At 42.4% G+C, this 22,367-nt stretch overlaps 1 protein-coding gene across 1 annotated transcript in view; it reads right to left on the bottom strand.

Annotated features, from left to right (window-relative positions):
• Positions 1-6,217, bottom strand: part of Cul3 (cullin 3) — an 88,279-nt gene extending 82,062 nt beyond the window's left edge. Inside the window, exon 1 of the mRNA XM_052749997.1 lies at positions 6,038-6,217. Coding sequence (XP_052605957.1) covers positions 6,038-6,103 — 66 coding nt within the window. The 5' untranslated portion in view covers positions 6,104-6,217. The remainder of the gene's footprint in view (positions 1-6,037) is intronic.
• Positions 6,218-22,367: the final 16,150 nt, after the last annotated feature.

Genomic DNA, 22,367 nt, shown 5'->3' on the forward strand with positions numbered 1-22,367 from the left:
TGACTAAAAATGTTTTCAAAACTATAACCATTATGTGCTGAAGGAACCATTATTAAAAAGGAATACAGGGAGCTGGAGACTTAGCTGTTAAGAGCACTTGTCAAAGACCTGGGCTCAATTCTCACCTCCTCCAGCACCAAGCACAATGTGCTGCACAGATGCACATGCAGGTAAAACACTAATACACATAAAATAATAAAAATAAAAACATTTCAAAAGGAATACAAGATGGGGATATAATAGCTCAGTGTTAAGGGTGCTTATTTAGCTTATCTGTGGCCCTGGGTTCAAACTCCAACACCACAACAAGAATCCAAACCACAAAGAGGCAATATACAAAACAAAAAAACTGAGTTGAATTATGTAATCACAGTGACATGAAACATTAAAAAGAAACACATCAAAATGTTAAAATTCTTTGTTTCCAAGTATCACTTTCTTTGTATCACTAGTATCACTTTCATGATTAGAAAATCTCCTAAACTGTCAAACCATAATAAATCTATTAATGACATACCATACTTTAGTTCAGTGATTCTTTCTACTAATATTTTTGGGTTCATTTTACAAAAGGCAAACAATAATTATATTAACTTATTTTAAAATAAATTATTCAGGAACATACAACATACAAGTCTATCTACTAAAGACCCTTCTGAGAATCCTGAAAGTAACAAAAATCTGTTCTAAGTTCTTCATATTTATATATAATATAAAGAAAAGTGATAATATTTCTAGTCATAATTCTATACTCTTCTATACCAATGTTATTACTACCACCACTAAGCTACATTTAATGAATGAATGATCTTCAAATAAATGACTACTTTATGTGAATGATTCAACTTCCTGATTAATGTACTATACACAAAAGGCCAAATTTTCACATTATAGACTATTCTACTGTGCAACTAGGCTTTAAAATTTATGGGGCAGGAGGGATGAGATGTCTCAGTGGCCAAGAGTGCTTGCTGCATAAGGATCTGAACTCAGACCCCAGTACCTATGTAAAAAGCTGAGCATAGTTGTGTGAATGACTATCTGTAACCCCAGCTCTATAGGAGGGTAGAGACAGGAGGCTCCCTGGGATGTACTTGCTGGCTGCCAGCCCATCTTCAGGTTCAGTGAGAGAACATAACACAAGGGAATAAGGTAATGATAGACAAGGGCATCCAAAGTCCTCTGGCCTCAAACATACCCACAGACACATGTGCCCACACCACACACATATTCCACACTTACACAAGTAAATAACAGACACCATTTTCTCTCTCTCATACACAAACAAATAAAATTCAGCACAGGTACTAATTTTTCCAACTCTTCTGAACTGCTGTTATATGCAAACTGGAGCAAGACAGCTGACTCAGGAGTTACAGAGTGTGTACTGCCCTTGCAGAAGATCCTAGCTTGGTTCCCAACACCCAAGTCCTGGGTTCTCAACTTCCCATAACTCTAATTCCAGGGGATCCAACACCCTCTTCTGGTTTCAATGGGCACCTGCACTCATAGGCACAAGCATACACGTATAATTAGAAACCAAAGTAAGGAGCCCAGAGAGATGACTCAATGGTTAAGAACACTTGCTACTACTGCAGAGGATTCAGGGTTCAGTGTCCAGAATCCATATGGTGGCTAGCAACTGTCTGCAATTCCAGTTCCAGTGGATCCGATGCTCTCTTCTGACCTCTGAGGGCAACAGGCACACAGGCACACACGTGGTACAGACATATAAGCAGACAAAACATTCATTCACATACAATAAGAATGTTTTTAAAAAGACAATGAAAACTAACAGATTATGCCTCTTTTTACTTTCTCTTCATTTTAAAGCAAAGATGCACTAACTCCTAACTACAAACGCTGTTCCACAATTACAAAGTAGAAAGCATAAGTCTAAGTGTAAGCAGCATTTTGATATACATTCCTCCATCATTTCTCTGTAAGAAAATAACACAGAGGGGTTATTGAGATGGCTCAGCGGTTAAGAGCACTGAGAGCTCTTCCAGAGGACCCGGGTTCAATACCCCACCTACACTGCGGCTCACAACTGTCTGTAACTCCAGTTCTAGGGGACCCAACACTCTCACAGACATATGTGCAGGCAAAACTCCAATGCACATAAATTTTAAAAAAGAAAAGAAAAACTAACACAGAATCTGCATTAGATAACTCCTGGCTTTGTATGATTAAGACTGTTTTTCACCTTTCCTAAATACACAGTCCAGCTAGTTCACTGTAAAAAGTAAAATCTGGCAAATATTTCTGTAACTAGAAAAAAAAAAAAAAAAAAGACGTTAACTCTCGCCAAGTCCTTATCTTATCTCTCCATGCTCTCATCTGTCATGAATGATCTTAGCATTTCTGTCAGTCACTCTGTGGGCACCATCTGCTGACCATGTTGCACAGGTCAGACTCATCCGCAATCACAGAGCAGATTACATCCAGAGTTGTCCCTGTGATGATTTGACATGCTTCCTAAACTATTAACTGAAGTCACTTCCAGGACCTATGGGTGCTTTCTAGAGAGATGGGTCACATCATAGGAGAGACTTCCAGTGTCTTGTAATCCTCTAAGTGAAGCCAATGGCAAATGACAGAGGACAGCATTTTCATTCAGGAATCACACCTCCAATTCCAACCAAGATGTTAAAGCCCATGTTTTTTAACCAAAATGGTTTTTCAGAGAAAAGTTAACCCAAGAGAGTAGCTGAGCAGACAACACAAATAACAGCAGGAAAGAATCTCTGCCAGAATAATTACTGGCCCAAATCCCTTCTTAATAATACTCAAATTCGGACTGAGTTCAAGGCTAGTCTGGTCTACAGAGTGAGATCCAGGACAGCTAGGGCTGTTACACAGAGTAAACCCTGCCTAAATAGACAGACAGACAGACAGACAGGTAGGTAGATAGACAGATAGGTAAATAAATAGATGAATGAATGAACATATAAATGAATGAATAAACAAATAAATAAAATAAATAAATAAAGTTCAAGTTCTGTGGCCCCAGCTGATATTTTGTGTATACTTTCTACAAAATTTTATCAACAGGGGCTAGATCAGTGGCTCAGTGGTTCAAAATGCCCACTGCTCTTGCAGAGGACCAGGACTTGGGTTCCCAGCACTGGAATGGGTAGTTCAGGACAGCTCCAAAGTATCTGACTCCTCTGTCCCCTGCAGCAATCTACACTCATGCACAAACCCAAACACATTATTAAAAAAGAATCTTAAAAAAATTACCAACAAAAAGATGTAAAATAAGCTGTATTTTATATAATGAAGCAGAGTCTAAATATTAAGAATCAACATTTTTTCTGTCAACAATAAAAGCACAGAAATTTATCTTAAAATTTGTAGGTAAACTTATGTAAACTGGGCGGGGAGCAGAAAAAAATTTAAACTGCATTAAGCTACTGTGGTGTAACTTTCACTCTGCTAAATTAATGTAAAGGCAAACTTAAAATATGCACTAAACATATAAGAGAACCTGATTTATCTGGTAAAACTGTATCTGAAATACTCTTGTGTGTATATGAAATATTCTGTAAGGTAACTTACCACTACTGGACAGTGTAAATCAAACAAGTCTAAACTTACTCATTCCTTTTACACATCAATTTGGAAAAAAAAAACAAACCTGAAAGGAGCAACTGAATGAAACTTCTGATTAACCACAGTCTGCCATAACTTACAGCTAACTATATATCCACATGGTGTTAACATACACCAGTTGTAGGAATACACATATATGAGCATAAATGGTATTTGTGTGTGTGAAATACTATTTACAACTTCTAACTAGCAGTTGATGTGGGCTGTGGTTATACAAGACCACTGATCTGAATGAAAGGAATTCTGACAGTCTAAGAACTTGGTTCCCACAAGTCAATGAAGTTATCTATCACTGGAGCATTAGCTATCCTCAACAATGCTGACTATTTCCAATGGGAACTGTGACTGTTATTTACTTATGAACTAGGAAAAAAAAAGAGCAAACAAAACAAAAATCTCAGTTCCAGGAAGATGTATTATCACACACTATTATCTTCAGCTAATGGAATAAAATTCTCTCCTGCTTTTAATCCCTAATACTAGTTCCAGAAAACAAAGATCTTCGCCTTTCCATATCTATTGATAAATCCTAAAGCTCTAGAAACAAACAGTACCTGCATATAATACTCAGTGTATCTTGGATCAATGAAGGAATGGGAGAGGAAAACAGGTTCTAGTAGGGAAATGTGGAGGTCAAAGAGGTGCCAACACAGATAAGGAGAAAACTGGTTACTCTGAAAAATATTATCTCCTCAGATATAAGTAAGCTCTTCCACATTTTACCAAACAACAAAGACTTCAAGAAAGAATAGCACCAAGAGCAAACATTTCCTAGAAAACCAGTGTCACTGTTGATTTAAAAAACAAAACAAAAATCTAAAAAAAAAAAGCAGGGGGAGGGGGTATCAGATTTGACAATCACTTGGATGGTTGATTCAGCAAGAAAGTTGTATCACTCAAATTCATAAGTCCAGTTCATTACCCAATTACAAAGGAAAACACAGTGAACTTTATTAGTGCTGTCTTACCAGCATTTCTCATTTTCTGATGTAGTCTTTTTAAAAACCATTCACGATGCAATTAATATCAAGGTAAGTCATTCTCCTGATTATACCCTCCCAGTTTACATAGACCCCTTTTGTTTACATGCAGGTGCAAGTGTCTACACACTGACAATATGTTCCTTGCAAATCACAATTCTGCATCAGTTGCATACTTTTCGATACTAAGAATTCAGAGGCCCTCAAGTTCTCCAGGACAAAGCTACTCAACTCGGACAATACTGTGGTCTATCCTTTCCTCACTGCAAAGGGTACTTCAGGAAAAGCCTGTTAGAAAGTGATGACAGCCGGATGGTGGTGGCGCATGCCTTTAATCCCAGCACTCGGGAGGCAGAGCCCGGAGGATCTCTGTGAGTTCAAGGCCAGCCTGGGCTACAGAGTGAGTTCCAGGAAAGGCACAAAACTACAGAGATACCCTGTCTCGAAAAACCAAAAAAAAAAAAAAAAAAAAAAAAAGTGATGACGAAGCCCCCTTCCTCTCCCACATGACAGAATGCTTATGAGCCTTAGAAGAGAAAACAACTTTCCTTGGTCTTTTAAAAACCTGCTCCACTGCTGGTGTGTCTATTTGACTGTAACCTGTTACTGTAGCGACATGAGCAAGTACGTCCAGTTTGTTACAACAGATTTTAATTGCCTGCCACTGGCTGTCTGTCTGATCGAGGCATGACATCCAAAGTTATACTCCATCTACTAAACACCGCAAGCCAATGACTCAACGTAACGCCAAGAGAAAAAGTTTCTCAAGAGAAAACGTTTGCTTGTCGCTAAAAAAACGTACAAGGTAAAACAAGCCGGCGTGGCGACTATTCTTGGGGACTTCCTTGGCTAAGAAATGAAAAACCTGAGAGTGCAATTCATTCTCTGCCTGGGGACCACTCCGAACAAGAGTGGGCAAAGTGCTCAGAAGGCTTTGCAGGTTCAAAGACGCTATAAATATTATGTTCGCTGCTAGTGCTGTTTTGCCACCGGGCTATTTCGTGGCGTTTCTGTCACCGAGAGGGGCAGGCGGCTAGCAAGACCGCTGCTGATTGAGGAGGGGGGCAGAGGTGGTCAGTCCCCCTCCCCAGCGTCAAAGCCAAGCCGGGTTGCTCTGGAAACCACAAGCTAAAAGTTAGACACACGCCCCACGCGAGGGGTGCGGCGGCGGCGGCGGCAGCGGCAGCGGCGGCGCGCATCCCCTCTGGGCCGCGGCACCGAGGCCGGCGCGAAGGAGGCCCCGGGGCGGCCCGGGGGCAGGGAACGGCCCGGGAGGCGACCGCGCCGGCCCGCGCCGCCCCGTTGCCGGGAAGCCTCGCGCCCCGCCACCGGCGGCCGTGGGGGAGGGGAAGCGGCCGCGGCCTGTTGGAGGAGTTCAGCCCCGGCCTCGCGTGCGGCTCCCGGCCGCGGCTCCGGGTCCCGGGCGCCGAGGACCGACTCACCGGAAAGGCCCGGATCCGCATCTTGGTGTCCTTCCGGCTGCCCGTGCCTTTGCTCAGATTCGACATGGTGCTCGGCCCCTCCCCGGTGGCGGCGGCGGCTGCGGCTCGCACTCCGAGGCGCCGGTGTCACATTGAAGGCGGGAGGGCTGCCGCGGGGCTCGGCGGGGGGCGGCGGCGCGGCCCCCGGGCTGGGCTGGGCAGCGGGCCGGCCCCTGGGCGGCGGGGGCGGCGGCTCGGGCTCGGGCGGCTCGGGCTCGGGCTGCGCTGGCGCGGCGGCTCCGCGGGCTCTCCCTCGCGCCGGGCTCGGCTCCCTTTATCGCGCTCCTCCGCGATGGCGGCGGCGGCGGCGACGGACAAACATCTCACTGCGCAGGCCGAACGTCCTCCTCCTCCTCCTTCTCCTCCTCCTCCGCCTCAGCGAGACGAGATCCGGCCCAGAGGGTGGAGGGGGGGGAGGAGGGAGGGAGGAGAGCGGAGAGTGGAGAGATGGGGGAGGGGGGCAGGAGGACGGGAGGGGAGGCGGGAGGCCGCGGCGGGCACGTCAGATCTCGCGAGATCGGGGCGGGCGCGCGGCCCGGGGCGGGGGCGGGGCCAAGCCCGGGAAGGGAGGGCGTCGGGAGAAGTGGTGAGGTTGGGGGGGGCGGGGGAGGGTAAGAGTTGAGTATGGGCGTGGTCTGAGTCCTGGGGGCGGGAAAGGGGCGGGGCCTGAGGCTGGAAGCGTAGGCTGCGTTTTCAAAAGAGGAGCGTCCCGAGACCCCGGTAGGCGGAGGTGGCCGCTGATTGGTGGAGGGCGAAGATGCTGTGTCACGTGGGCAGTGGGCGGGGGAAGTTCCGGGAGCCAAGCTGGGAGGGTTCTGCGGTGGGCTGGCCCGGCTGAGCTTGGCTGGGGAGGCTTGCAGGTAGTGTTGGGAGAGGGCGTGGGTTGCGAGTAGGACGGATTTACGTCCTAGAACTGTTCCTGTGTTTTTCTAGGGCACGTGGCCTAGGGATGGGTTACTGGAGCCCCAGCCGGAAACTTGAAAGCCGGGTTTGTGCCTGAGTTACCTGCGGAATAAGAAACTAGCGCCCTGTGTTTAGCAAAGTGTTGCAACGCCTCTGAGCTGAGGCAACCAGGCTTCCTTACACAGGGTTTGCTGGCTAATTGATATTTCCTGCAGGATCCAGAGCCCACCAATGTTAAAAGCCGGTTTTTGTTTCTATTGAAATAAAACAAGTGCCTAATGTAGTGCAATAATTTGTGTTAAACATGATAGACACCTGCCAAACAAATCTTTGGTACCATTACCAAGAGCAATGTGGATCACTAAAACAAAACTCACCGCGGAATTCAGTTTTCTGTAGATTTGGAAGCGTTTTTTTAAATTTGTTCGGGGACTCTTACCATCCTATAGTGGAAATGTCTAGTTTGAGTGCCTTTTGCCTTTAATTTAGTATGAATCCTACTTCCTAATTTATCTGCTTGTTCAATTGCTGTTTCCAACTCCTCAGAGAAATCTGAGTTTATCCCACAGTTTCAGATCTTACCATTTTGAATGAACTGTTGTTGGGATGTGCATCTACGTCTGAAAGCTGAGCTCTAAATACTTTTTAAAATAGAAAACAATAAAGCTTGTTTATTTATGGTTGAATTCGCCCTAAATTATTTCTAATGTCTAAGCTTACAGTGCTATGCTGTCAACCCTTCTTGGTTGAAAAGCCCCTATTGAAAAATAAACATTAACCCGGCGGTGGTGGCGCACGCCTTTAATCCCAGCACTCGGGAGGCAGAGGCAGGCGGATCTTTGTGAGTTCCAGGCCAGCCTGGTCTACAGAGCGAGATCCAGGAAAGGCGCAAAGCTACACAGGGAAATCCTGTCTCGAAAAAACCGAAAAGAAAAGAAAAATAAACATTTAAAAAGTATATTTACAGCCGGGGGTGGTGGCACACGCCCTTAATCCCAGCACTAGAGAAGCAGACAGGAGGATCTCTGAGTTCAAGTCCAGCTTGATCTACAAAGTGAGTTCCATGACAGTCAGAGTGATTACACAGAGAAACCCTGTCTCGAAAAACAAACAAGCAACAAAATATCTATATATTTACTAATCAAAACAGAAGCTTGCCGGGCGGTGGTGGCGCACGCCTTTAATCCCAGCACTCGGGAGGCAGAGCCAGGCGGATCTCTGTGAGTTCGAGGCCAGCCTGGACTACCAAGTGAGTTCCAGGAAAGGCGCAAAGCTACACAGAGAAACCCTGTCTCGAAAAACCAAAAAAAAAAAAAAAAAAAAAAAAAAAAAAAACAGAAGCTTAAGGAGAATGTTGCTTACACTGAGCTAAAAATAAGACATCAAGAATGGGTTAAGAAAAACCAGGAAGGGCTCTGACAAATATAAGTGTTGTGTAGGAGTTTATAATTTGTATGCTAATTGATCTCCATTTCCATAATTATCAGAATATAAAACTTTTCTATTGGCTGTCCTGTCACATAGCTCAATTTCTTTTTTTCTTTTTTTTTATTTTATTTATTTATTTAGGTTTTTCAAGACAGGGCTTCTCTGTGTAGTTTTGGTTCCTGTCCTGGATCTCGATCTGTAGACCAGGCTGGCCTCGAACTCACAGAGATCCACCTGGCTCTGCCTCTGAGTGCTGGAATTAAAGGCGTGCGCGACCACCGCCGGCCATAGCTCCATTTCTTAGTAAAATTTAATATATGTTCTGGAGCCATTGGTTTGATTCTAAGCTCTGCCACTCTATTAACTATGTAATAGATGTCTTTGTGGGCAAAGACTTGGCTGTTTTGCCTGGAAGACTTCATCTTTGAAATGGAGACAACACTTCCTCCTGAGTTGCTATCAAATTTGAATGGGTGAATACATTTAAAAACCATCCAAGGGTTGACCGGATGGCTCAGCAGGTAGAAGCACATGTGTTTGCTCTACACAAGTCTGATGAACCTCAGGTCTATCCCTGGTGCCTACCTAACGGTTAAAAAAAAAGAGAAGAACCAACTCCCTAAAGTTTTTTTCTGACCGCACACAAACACACAGAGGATGTCAACATCCACATATTTACACATACAACAATAATAAACTTTAAAAATAATATGAAAGCCAACACAACAGACATGCAATACCTGCTGGCTATCACTGTAATATTCATTACAGCCAAAGTTATACTACTTACTTCCTTTTTTTCTCGTTGTCGTCGTCCTTGTTGTTGTTGTTGTTTGGAGACAAAGTTTCTTTGTGTAGCTTTGGCTGCCCTGGGACTCATTCTGTAGACCAGACTGGCCTGGAACTCACAGAGATCTGCCTGCCTCTGCCTCCCCTAGTGCTGGGATTAAAGGTGTGTGCCACCACCGCCCAGCTTGCTCCGCCTGGCTATACTACTTCCTAAAAACAAGTAAATAAGTAAATACTTGCATGCTTTTATAGAATGGATCATATCTGAAAACCAGCCTGCAGCTCAGATTCCACAAACCAGGGAAATGTTTTCAGAAAGCTGGAGAGCCCTTATAAAGTTATCAATTTTACTTTGTCAAATAACAAGGTACAACCAGATAGATGAGTGAGATGGCTAGACAGATATCCATCAAGCTGAGGACCTGAGCTTGATCTCCAGTGCCTGTAGGTGGAAGAAGAGTTTATTTTGTTTTATTTTAGTTTTATTTTTTTACTACTCAGCTTGAAAAGTAACATTAAATTTGCAGAAAATTAGATGGGCTTAGAATGTATGCTATTAAGTGGGGGGGGGTCACGCAATCTCAAAAAGAAGGAAACTGCATGTTCTCTCTCATAAGAAGAATCCAGCAAATAATATATATAATATATATGTAATATGTAGACACATGTGCTTGTGGGTATGAAGAAAGAGAACAAGAAAAGGCAGCCAGGTGGTGGTGGTGCACGCCTTTAATCCCAGCACTTGGGAGGCAGAGCCAGGCAGATCTCTGTGAGTTCGAGGCCAGCCTGGTTTACAGAGCAAGATCCAGGACAGGCACAAAAAAAAAAAAAAAAAAAAAAAAAGATAAGGCTGAATATAATGGGATCAGGAAGTACTGAATGCAGGTAATGGACACGTTTGGAGGGAGGCTAGGGAGGCTAGGAAACTAGTTTGGTTTTTTGTTTTTGTTTTTGTTTTGCTTTTGGTGGTAAATAAGTGCATAAAATATATTCAGTAGTAAAAAGTGTAAAATTTAATATGAAGCTCCACAGCTTCCATTCTGAATGTGAATTCTAACTATAGAGTCCATGTATGTGATGTTTTTATTTCTTTGCAAGGGTTTTTTAAATAACAAAAAATATTTTATTTAAATTAAAAAATTTATAAGAACAACCATCTCCACAGTTTTAATAAACAAGAGATATTTTTGACTCAGAAATTGGGAAGATTTAAGTTTTGAAAAAGACTAGTTCTTTCAGGAAGAGGGGTCTGGGATATCTCTCAAGCCTGTTCACTGCTCTGCCAGTTAAACTGGAGGTGCCAGGAGATGAAGCAGTACTGGGGGGCAGGCTTTGGGGCCAGCTCTCAGCCTGCTCTGGCACCTACCTTCTCCACTGCTTCCTGGTTATGCATAATGTCTCTTTCTCTACACAGCCAAGCTAGTTTCTCTTCAGTTTTGGGACCTTTGCATAGAATGAAGCAAGTAGAAACAGGCATTGGTGGCCTCCGAATCTGAATCTCTCTCTCTCTGTCTCTGTCTTTCTCTGTCTCTCTGTCTCTCTGTCTCTCTCTCTCTGTCTCTCTCTCTCTCTCTCTCTCTCTCTCTCTCTCTCTCTCTCTCTCTCTCTCTCTGTTTTTTAAGACAGGGTTTCTCAATGTAACAGCCCTGGCTGTCCTGGAACTCACTTTGTAGATCAGGCTGGCCTTGAACTCACAGAGATCCACCTGCCTCTGCTGGGATTAAAGGTGTGCCCCACCAAAAAAATAAAGAATAGTTCTTTATATTGATTGATTTAGCCTTAGAAAAACAGTACATTGACCTTTCTCAGTTTTCCATGAACTTGGGAAAATACAAAAGGCCAGACTAGAGGAATTAACTATACCTTAAGACCTATCTCAGCCGGGTGTGGTGGTACACACCTTTAGTTCCAGCACTTAGGAGGCAGAGACAGGCAGATATCTGTGAGTTTGAGGCCAGCCTGGTCTACAGAGCGAGATCCAGGACAGCCAGGGCTGTTACACAGAGAAACCCTGTCTTGCAAAACAAAAAACACAAAAACAAAGAAAAAGGAAAGAAAAAAGACCTATCTCTATTATCTATTCAATTGTAAATTTTTTCAAACATAGATTCTCATGTTTGTGTTACTTAAAATTTAAGTGCATTTAAAAGAATCACTATCAACTGTTTAATAGATTTTTTTGCATTCCACCCCCACCCAGGGTTTCTCTGTGTAGCCTCGCTGTCCTAGAAGTTGCTCTGTAGACCAGGCTGGCCTCAAACTCACAGAGATCTGCCTGCCTCTGCCTCTGCAGTGCTGGGATTAAAGGCATGTGCTGCCACCACCACCCAACCCTGTTTCTTAGATTTTTTTTTTTTTTTTTTTTTTTTGTTTTGGTTTTTTTTGGTTTTTCGAGACAGGGTTTCTCTGTGTAGCTTTGCGCCTTTCCTGGATCTTGCGCTGTAGCCCAGGCTGGCCTTGAACTCACAGAGATCCGCCTGGCTCTGCCTCCCGAGTGCTGGGATTAAAGGCGTGCGCCACCACCGCCCGGCTGTTTCTTAGATTTTAACTACCAGGAAAATACAAAAATGCTTCAAAAGGAATTGCATTAAAAAATTTATTGATTTGGAGGTAGAGAGATGGTTCAGCAGTTAAGAGCACTGGGTGTTCTTCCAAAGGACCTGGGTTCAATTCCCAGCCCACCCGTGGCAGCCTACAGCTGCCTGTAACCCTACCTTCAGGGGATCCCACACCTTCACACAGACATACATGCAGGCAGAACACCAATGCACATAAAATAAAAACAAATAAATCATTTTAAAGAAAGTTTGATTTATTTGTTCATTCATTTCTTGATTCAAGTATTTACTGAATGGCTACTATATATGTGAGGTACTAGAGTGAACAAATGAATTGAGAGCCAGCATCACAGAACATAAAACTTCTTTTTTATATCTCAAAATTAGAAATCACAAACCCAAGTTGAATTGAGTAGTAACTTCCTGTATATTTCAGTCCAGAAATCAGAGATTTTTTTTTTTTCTTTCCAGGGGAGCAGCATCCTCAAAATATATATGAAAAAACTTCTAAGCCTCTGCAGACTATTGTATGCCTCATGGTGGCCCCTGACTTGCAAATAAAAGATGACCTTTCAGGATATTATCTTTTGTGCAAGCAGCTAGCTACCTTCCCAACAGAGCAAGCACGCTGCAATAGGAACACACTAGATCTTGCACGCCTGACAGTTATTATCTCTACTCCTGCTGACAGTGTCCTGACACAGGGAAACAGTGGCCCCGTTTCCATTATCCACACGGAGGAGGACGTGCAGTCGGACAGGTCAGGCCAGGCAGCTGGGTGGGCCAGCCCCCGCTTCTAAGTCCCAGTCTGTAAAAAGCACCACAAGGTGTGAAGAGCCTGTAAAAGGGAATAATAGCCTCTTCTTGGCCATGAGTTTCTAGTATCCAGGAAACCAAGCCCCTCTAATCACCACTGCAGACGCACATTGTTTGATTGTAAAGATATTGGTTATTAAATCAGCTCACAGCCTACCAATTCAATTAGAATGTAATGGTTTTGAACAGACCAAGACTATGGTAAGGAAAGTTGTATGCTTTTCAGATTAGAAGACAGATGTAGAGAGCCCCAGCTCCTTACATGAAAGGGCTAGATCTTTTCCCTAATAAGTATCACAAGTCAGTAGACGTGGAGTTGCTCAGATGCCTGGTAACAGCATGTATACCTGCATTGTACGACGCCATGTTATTAAAGGAAACAAGAGTAGAATGACCATCAACAAACTAACCACTTAAACATGCAACAACTATACATCTTTACTGTGTACTTTTTCTTCTTATGTCCTGAGACAAGAAGTGTATGAGACCTTCAAGTTACAGCTTGAACTAAAGAAAATTTCTAAATGCCTGATTACTTCATCAAAACACATCTCCATTTTTCCATCACACTGTCATTGCTAAATATCGTCTTATGGACAATTCTAGAAACTTTGTCATTGACTTAGACAGTGTTCTGTTTATTTCACTTTTACCCAGGAAGTGTGTAGCACGAATCTTAAAAGGTCTTATTAATAAAAACAAACCTGGGTATTGGGGTAAATTCTGAAAGATCAGAGAGACAGAACAAGCCACAGCTATCTCACCTTGCCATTTCCTCAGCTGATCCTGTTTCCTCAGACTGGAAGCCTCTGAGTCCTCATCCAAATGAATCTCAGCTGGACTGCTGCTCAAAAGCCTAAAAGCTTAACCAGGCTCTAGTTCCTGGTTTTCACTCCTTATATACTTTTTTTGCTTTCTGCCGTCACTTCCTGGGATTAAAGGTGTGAATCTCCATGCCTGGCTGTTTCCAGTATGGCTTTGAACTCACAGAGATCTGCATGGATCTCTGCCTTCAGAATGCTAGGATTAAAGGTGTGTGTGCCACCATTTTCTGGCCTCTGTATCTAGTGGCTGTTCTGTTCTCTGGCTCCAGATAAGTTTATTAGGGTGCACAGTATTTAGGGAACACAATATCACCACAGAAATGAATATTTTAGAAATAAAAATATGTATACATTATCTTGGCAGAATATAAATTCACAATTAAAAATCACAGGCATTGCAGCCATCTGGTTTTGTTTTGTTTTGGTTTGGTTTGGTTTTTTGAGCCAGGGTTTCTCTGTGTAGTTTTGCACCTTTTCCTGGAACTCACTTGGTAGCCCAGGCTAGCCTCGAACTCACAGAGATCCGCCTGGCTCTGCCTCCCAAGTGCTGGGATTAAAGGCGTGTGCCACCACCGCCCGGCAGCCACCTGTTTTTTAAAAAAACTTACTTATTAGCATGTCGGGGGGGGGGGGCATGTGCTATAGTGTATATGTGGAGATGAGGACAACTTATTGAGTCAGCTCTCTCCTTCACCTTTACGTGGATTCTGGGGTTCGAACTCAGATCACCAGGCTTGTATGGCAGGTGCTCTTTTACCTGTTGAACCATCGGGCTAGCTTCCACATGATTTTATTTTGAAGGAAAATAATTTCCTCTTACCGATAGCATTTTAACAGTAACCATCCCAGGAAGCCTCCGGGGGACAATTATATTGTGCACTGCTTTCATTCATGACAGCTAAAGTATATGTTGAAATTTGTAATTCATCAGCTCATTCTTTGTAAGGTAATTTTGGAGTTGAAGATAGAGCATGGTGCCAGAGAGCCATAAAAGCAAATAGTATAAATTTTATGCTACATTTAGTAATTGTATAAACTAGCCCACCAATAAGTGTAATAAAATAGCATTATCTTGAGACTTCTTCAAGCTCTGGTCTGTCTTGTTCAGAGTGAAGCTGTATGCTGAATTCTTCGTAGACCTGGTAGAAGTCGTGAGTGAATGAATGGAAGCAGCCCTGGTAGGACAGAATTAACAGGAATGGACGAAAACACATCAAGACCGACAGAGCCACATCTAGCCCCAGTCAGTATAATGAAACAGAGAGAAAAGGTGACTCTATGCCACCACATTCTGGATCCTGTCATTCCTTCGTGGCTGGTTTTGGAATAAAGGATCCTCTGAATGGGCTGTTCTGAGATGGTGGCAACATGGACATCTTTTTAAGATGAATCAAACTTTACATTTAACTGGGTTAAAAGAAAAACACAAGAATTTTTAATGTATGGGTCTATTAACAGTGGTATTTCCCTGTGGCTGACATTCTCATTGAAAAGTACCTATTCCTACATGAACCTACAGGTTTCTTAGAAAAACTACTTCAGATGATTGGATTGTTAAGGTGGCTACACGTTTGCTTAAATTAATTATGACAGTGATGACAGTGGTATTTGTTCTTGGGGGAAGGGCATGTTTCTTTTTTTTTTTCTTGGGGGGGCGTTGACACAGGATTTCTCTGTGTAGTTTTGGTGCCTGTCTTGGCTCTCTCTCTGCAGACCAGGCTGGCCTCGAACTCACAGAGATCCACCTGGCTCTGTCTCCTGAGTGCTGGGATTAAAGGCGTGCACCACCACTGCCCATGGGCATGTTTCTTATTAGCTTACCAGTCTTTTGTTCTAAGGGGAATTTCTGACTGGGGGTGGTCTTAGTGGATAGCAGTTATCACTTCCAACCATGTTAACCACAGTGGCTTGACTGGTCCTTCTGTATAAGGATGTGTATAGATGATACAGATAATCAGATCCATTCCTCAAATTGTGAGTAGATGACTGAAAGACACAGGTAGTCGAACATTTCAGGGCAGGATGTATATAGATGATACAGGTAATCAAATCAATTCTTCAAATCATGAGTAGATGACTGAAGGACACAGATAGTCGAACATTCAGGGGCAGTGGCAGTAATGAAGTGGATGACCTTCATTCATTGTCACCTGCTCCTCAGCTTCTCAGGTTATCACGACTGTACAGCAAGTTCTCTTATCCACTGAGTCATATCTCCAGCACCCTGAAGTACTTTCCATCTCTATTGTGAAGAAGATAGCTCATCATATAATTGTGCTCAGACTGACCTATCTTCCTTCCTTCTCTCCTTCCTTCCTTCTTTGCTCCCTTTCTCCCTTCCTCTCTTCTTCCCTTCCTTCTTTTTGTTTGAGCAACTTATCCACCTCTGTTTTAGATGAAGATACACAGCTACCACTTCATGTTATGTCGCTATGGGTAGGATGGAGAAGGTTTGAAAATAAAACAAGCCAACCAACTCTTTTGTGTATAACTGGTGTTTCTGTGAACACAAAGAAAATGATCAATTATATGGTTATATAACAGCTATAGAGTAGATGAGTACCCATAGACAATACATCAAATTAGATGATTATTTTTTAAAGATTTATTTATTTATTTATTTATTTATTTATTTATTTATTTATTTATTATGTATACAGTGTTCTGCCTGCATGCCAGAAGAGGACACCAGATCTCATTCCAGATGGTTGTGAGCCACCATGTGGTTGCTGGGAATTGAACTCAGGACCTCTGGAAGAACAGCCGGTGCTCTTAACCTCTGAGCCATCTCTCCAGCCGCCTAGATGATTCTTAACTATTAATATTGTCTTTGAAAAGTATAGTGTATCTGAACCAGGCTAAACTGTTTTCCACAGCAAGGCAGAAAACCCATCTTTGTCTCGTGTAAGAACAACCAGATCATTGTCTTGCATAAAAGAAGCCCAGAGTTAGCTTGCAACCCAGATGTAGTACATTGAGGTTCTAGGTCAAGTTTGTGGCAGTTTTGGGAGCCTTAGCCTCCTCCATTGGCTGGTGGCAAGGCAGCTATAGTCACGATATGTAACAAGGCAGATATAGTCACGATATATAAGCTAGAGCACAATATGTTTCATTTGAAGCTAGAGCAGTGGTTCTCAAGCTGTGGGTCACAACCCCTTTGGGGGTCAAAAATCACATATCCTGCATATCAGATATTTATATTACTATTCATAACAGTAGCAAAATTACAGCTATGAAGTAGCAACAAAATAACTGTATGGGTGGAGTCACCATAGCATGAGAAACTGTATTAAAGGGTCAAAGCATTAGGAAGGTTGAGAACCACTAGGCTAAGAGGAAGAAGAGAAACTTTTTTTTTAAATCTTTTTTTTTTATTTTGTTTTTTTCGAGACAGGGTTTCACTGTGTAGCTTTGTGCCTTTCCTGGAACTCACTCTGCAGTCCAGGCTGGCCTCGAACTCACAGAGATCCACCTGCCTCTGCCTCCCAAGTGCTGGGATTAAAGGCATGTGCCACCACCACCAGCTGGGAGGAGGTCTTAAATACAGGCTTACAGCACAATGGGAGAACCCCAGAGGGCAGAAGTTCGATATCGATGTTTTACAATCTTGCATCTAAGCTGTTAACACCCATTATGCAGGATACACAGACAAGCATTCAGGAGGTTGAAACCCGGGAGGGAATTAACATAGGGAGGATATCAAGGTCACGGTCAGCAAGCAAGGCAACAGTTACCCAAAACGGGGGCCAGGGTCTCCTTTTAATAATAAATGAGCTTCTGACTTAGGTTGCTTGGGACATCAGCAGGTCACCTTTCCCGTCATGGAGACGCCTGTCCAGGCCACACAGGTGCTCTGTCTTAGGTTGGTGAGCAACCCCCAGGTATTACCAGTCTCTGAATACTCATTATCATATAGGTTCAATCATGTGTGAGCTGCAGAGTTAACTGCTGCCAAAGATCTCAAAGTGGCACTGGGCTTGCAATCTGTGTGTTCGACACAGAAAAGACCAACTGAAGTCCTAACCCACCCATAGCCAGTAGGCTAAAGGCAACTGAGCCATTCCCTTCCCTAACAAGTCTTATTCAAATTGGAGTCCTTGTAAGATGGTATCCCAAAAGCAAATGGAATTTGAGTTTATAAATTTATAATTTTCAAAGCCAATCAAAATGTATATAACTATTGAATTAAATTTATCATGCCCAATAGAATGAAAATTAATTAACTGTGGTAGCTACTTTTGCCGCCAGGGTCTCCACTGTGCTAGCTGTAGTAACCAATTATGAAATGGTGATCCCAGAAACAGTAGCAGTGGTGGCCGCCACTGCTATAACAGCAACAACGGCAGCAGTGATGTTAAAGAGAAACAAACTTTTAGAGGTGCTGTGAGCAGGGAATGGTTTTCAGAGGCAGACCATGGAGACAGTGCCATGGTTCATTGGCCAAGAATAGGTTACATGCCTATCTATCTCATTAGGTGGTAGGGGGAATGAACATGGCTAATTCTAGTCATTGGAGAAGAATAGGTCTTATAAGTAAACCAGTTTCACCTATTTAGTACAGCACACATTTATATTTGTCTCTTTTTGAGGAGATTTCACATGGCAACCAATGCGCTGAAGGGTTATGGGTAAGAGGTATATGCGTATTAAACTAAGTGGTTAGCTAATGAAAATGCATGATCTTGGGCCCAACCACACTGAAAGGAAAGCTGTCATATAGAAATGATAAGACCAAAGAGCCATAACACATAACAGCCACAAACCCACAGAGAGGTGAATCCTACTGCATAGAGGTGACATAGGTATCCATGTTTTCACAAACACCTTCACTCTCTGGGCTTCAGAGGTACTTAGCAAATCCTTATTCCCTGTTTCTTTCTGTCATGTGGCCTATAGACTAGAGTAGCTAGAGGCAAATGGAAGCAAAGTGATTGCTCACACACTGGATTTGGAAGATGATGAAGTGGCCTCTTTGCCTACTTCTTCTTTTTAAAAATCACGTATTTGTCGGGTGGTGGTAGCCCACGCCTTTAATCCCAGCACTTGGGAGGCAGAGCCAGGCGGATCTCTGTGAGTTCAAGGCCAGCCTGGTCTACAGAGCGAGATCCAGGACAGGCACCAAAACTACACAGAGAAACCCTGTCTCGAAAAACCAAAAAAAGATATATATATAAAATAACTTGTAAATTAAAAATGAAACAACCATGCAGCTAGGCTAATGAAAGCATTCCAACAAGCCCAGACCCAAAGTCTATATACATCTCAATGAACTTGTTTACAGTGACAATAGCTGTTCTGAAATATTGAGACTTGACTATTCAAAAATGTGTGACATTTACTCCAAAAACCATTCAAATTCTTGATGCTGTCCGATTTCTGTGTTTTCCGAAGATGTGAAGAACTGGCCATACTCAGCCAGCTGTCCTTTGGAAATAGGCTAGTATTCCAGATCAGTTCTGGTCTCTATGTGTTGCTTCTTTAAGAGGAGATTAACTCACTTCCTCAAGGTTAAACAACACCTAACACAAGTTTCTGGTGCTCTTGTTTGGGTAGACTTTTATGAGGAAAAGGGCTGTCTTTGGATGAACATATAATCCATTCCATTTCCTGACAGCATGGTCTGTTTCTCCCTCACAACCACTGCAGTAGAGAATTCTTATCATGGTAATGAAGAGTGCAGGGTTCAGTTAGTTGAGAGACTCTGAGTGCTCCCAAATAAAGAAGGATAGTAACAGTACTTATCATAGTAGTTGTGAAAATTAATTTGTGTAAGAAATTTAATTTGTGTGATGTGCTCTTATTCAGCACCCCAAAGATAATAAGCGCTTAGCCAAGTTGGCCTCCTGCTTCATAGTGAGACTCATTTTACAGGTAAGAAGTCATCTCAGAGAGGCTAAGTAACTTGTCATATCTGAGGGAAGTTAAGTATCTTACTTAAGGGCTCCACATAAGTAAGTCACAACAGAAGGATTCAATTCCTTTTAACTAATTTCAGGTATGTTCAATTCTAGAGTTTGTGTTTCTCACTATGTTGCTTTTCTGTTAGGTCATCTATGTGGACCTATGGTCCAATGCCATAGGATGATGGGATGAAATGCATAACAATTGGGGATCGCCGGGCGGTGGTAGCGCACGCCTTTAATTCCAGCACTTGGGGAGGCAGAGTCAGGCAGATCTCTGTGAGTTTGAGGTCAGCCTGGTCTACAGAGTGAGTTCTAGGAAAGACGCAAAGCTACACAGAGAAACCCTATCTCGAAAAACCAAAAAAAAAAGAACAATTGGGGATCAAAAAAATGAGGGATTATCTCAAAACTTCTGTACCTACAACTCACGTTCTAGATGTTGCATTATAAACAGAAGAAGAGGAGGAGCAGGAGGATGAAGAGGCAGCATTGGCAGAGGCAGCTGCTATATCTAAGACACTAACGGAGTCCTTTGCACTTTTGAGTGATGGGTTCAAAATAGTGAAATAGACATAACTCAGCAAAGTGAAGGAGTTTGCCCAGGCTCATACAATGGACGGATGGTTTGGAACCCCAGCAGGAAGCATGCAAGTGGCCTTCACCAAGCTCTTGACCTCTCTAATAAATAGATCATCCCTTTGCTCTGAAAAAAGACTCTCTGATTCAGAGTGAACTTAGCATTAATACACGGTATAGCCAAGTCTTAAATGGCCAGAATCTCAGAAACAGGATAAGTTAATCTTGTGAGATAAATGTCATGATTGTGAATGGATAAAGTCAACGAGATGCCACAGGAGACCAAACTAATATGCTATCAGCTAAAGGAAACACTCTTGTGGCCCTGGCTTGGGACTGGGATGTGTTTTGTGCAGCCGGTCCGTTTTCATATTATTTGCATCCTTGTGCATTTCCGTTCACTGTTAGGATTTTTATTCACAAAGACCATCTCTGGAAGATGTAGTTTTGTTGAATATATTCTTCTAAGCATATTAGAGAGAAGAAGTAAGTTTTCATGTTTTGGAGCAAGCTGAATTTAATTTGCCAGAAAAAGTAGGTACATCTGAGCATATATGTTTAATTGATGTTTTTCTCACTAACTACAGTGGTGCTTCTTTTTACTGAAGAGTGTGCATTTTATGGATTTGGATAAGCTGCATGTGCCCCGATGGGAAAATTACAAAAGAGAATCTTGATGTGGTTTAGCTAACCTGTGAGATTGCCATTCAACATCAGAATTTTAATTCTCCCTCCCTCCCTCCCTCCCTCCCTCCCTCCCTCCCTCCCTCCCTTCCTCCCTCCCTCTCTCTCGCTCTGTGTGTGTGTGTGTGTGTGTGTGTGTGTGTGTATGAAAGAGAGAGAGAGAGAGAGAGAGAGAGAGAGAGAGAGAGAAGAGATATGTGTGCACATACATTTGTGTGAGTACAGGCATGTGCATGCCACAGCATGTATACTGAGGTCAGAGGACAGCCTTGGGTATCAGTCCTCACTTTTTGCCTTCTTTGAGTCATGGCCTTGTTAGCTGCTGTGTATGCCAGATTTAATGGTCTGTAGGCTTCTGGGGGTTCCCTTGTCTTCAGCTCCTATATTCCAGTAGGATCCTTGGGGTTACAGATGCACACTACTCTGTCTGGGTTTATGTGGGTTTCAGGGTATAGCAAGCAAGATGTCCACTGAACCTTCTTTCCAGTCCAACAATGAAATTTTAAAGGCATTCTGAAATATTGTATAGCCAATATATTTTTGAATTGTTAAATAACAAACTCTGAAATACAAAAATAAATACATGATTTTTGTATCTTAAAATTATCTTCAAAGGAAGAAAAAGAACCAGAAATGAATTATAAAATCTCTTTAACAAGTGCAAGTCAAAATCAAAACCTTAATATTCAATGCTGTTAAGCACTGTGTTCTAGAAGGGGGACATTTCTCCATGCCTTGTTACAAATGACACACACAATCCATTATCACTAGGATCCCAGAGTTTCTAGAAAGTCTCTCATCAGGACTTTTTCCACTCATTGAGTCATGTATTTATTTATTTATTTATTTATTTATTTATTTATTTATTTATTTATTTATTTTGGTTTTTCAGACAGGGTTTCTCTGTGTAGCGTTGGAGCCTGTCCTGGAACTTGCTCTGTAGACCAGGCTGGCCTCGAACTCACAGAGATTCATCGGAGCATTTATTTAAGTGCAGTTTTATTGTTGTTTCTCTCCAAATGGATTCGCTTTAGGATTTCTTAACATAACAAGTTCACAAGGCACTTTCACTATAATTTGATGGAGTAGAACTTCGTCTATATCCTTTCTCAGTTAGCAGTCATGCCATAAACAGCCATCCTGCTGCTATCCACAGTGTGTCTGGAAGTGTAACATTAGCTCAAGCTTTCAAATGTGTTCAAATTATGCATATTTTTCTACTGGAAAATGTATGAAATTCTGAAATAAATGTATATTACCCCTATGTGAGTGAAAATGCTATAACCCTGATAATTCTCAGAGGCTTATTTGAATCCGAATTCTAAGACCATAGCTTTCCTTTGTCTTCGGCTTCAACAGTGACTGATTTACATCATGCAAACCACCCTAAAAAGACAGGAAAGGGGAAATTGAACATTAAAAAATGAATAGCATATTTCTGAGGAATTCCCCTGAATTATAAAGGTCTAACCTTTATTGCAGTTGGTAGCAGGTTTACTGTGAGCATTAAAGAAAAGAAAAGTCTGGTTTTTTAATTAAAATCATAAAACCTAAGAACAATAAACACTCTTAAACTTTTGCAGTTTGTTTTCCCATTTCCATCATGCACAGTATATGGCTTTACTTTGTGATAAAATCCTGAACATATTTCTTGATTTCAGTGTTGAAGGACAATTTTCCACGAGTCTGGATATTGCCCTGCACTCCATTCTTTCTTCTTTCCTTCCCTCCCTCCCTCAATCCCTCACTCTTTCCTCCCTCTCTTCTTTCTTTTTTCCTCTTTTTTATTAAGTATTTATTGCTTGTATAT

This window comes from Peromyscus californicus, unplaced genomic scaffold (genome assembly GCF_007827085.1).
Source record: "Peromyscus californicus insignis strain IS unplaced genomic scaffold, ASM782708v3 Scaffold_21__1_contigs__length_65335640, whole genome shotgun sequence".
Taxonomy (NCBI): Eukaryota; Metazoa; Chordata; class Mammalia; order Rodentia; family Cricetidae; genus Peromyscus; species Peromyscus californicus.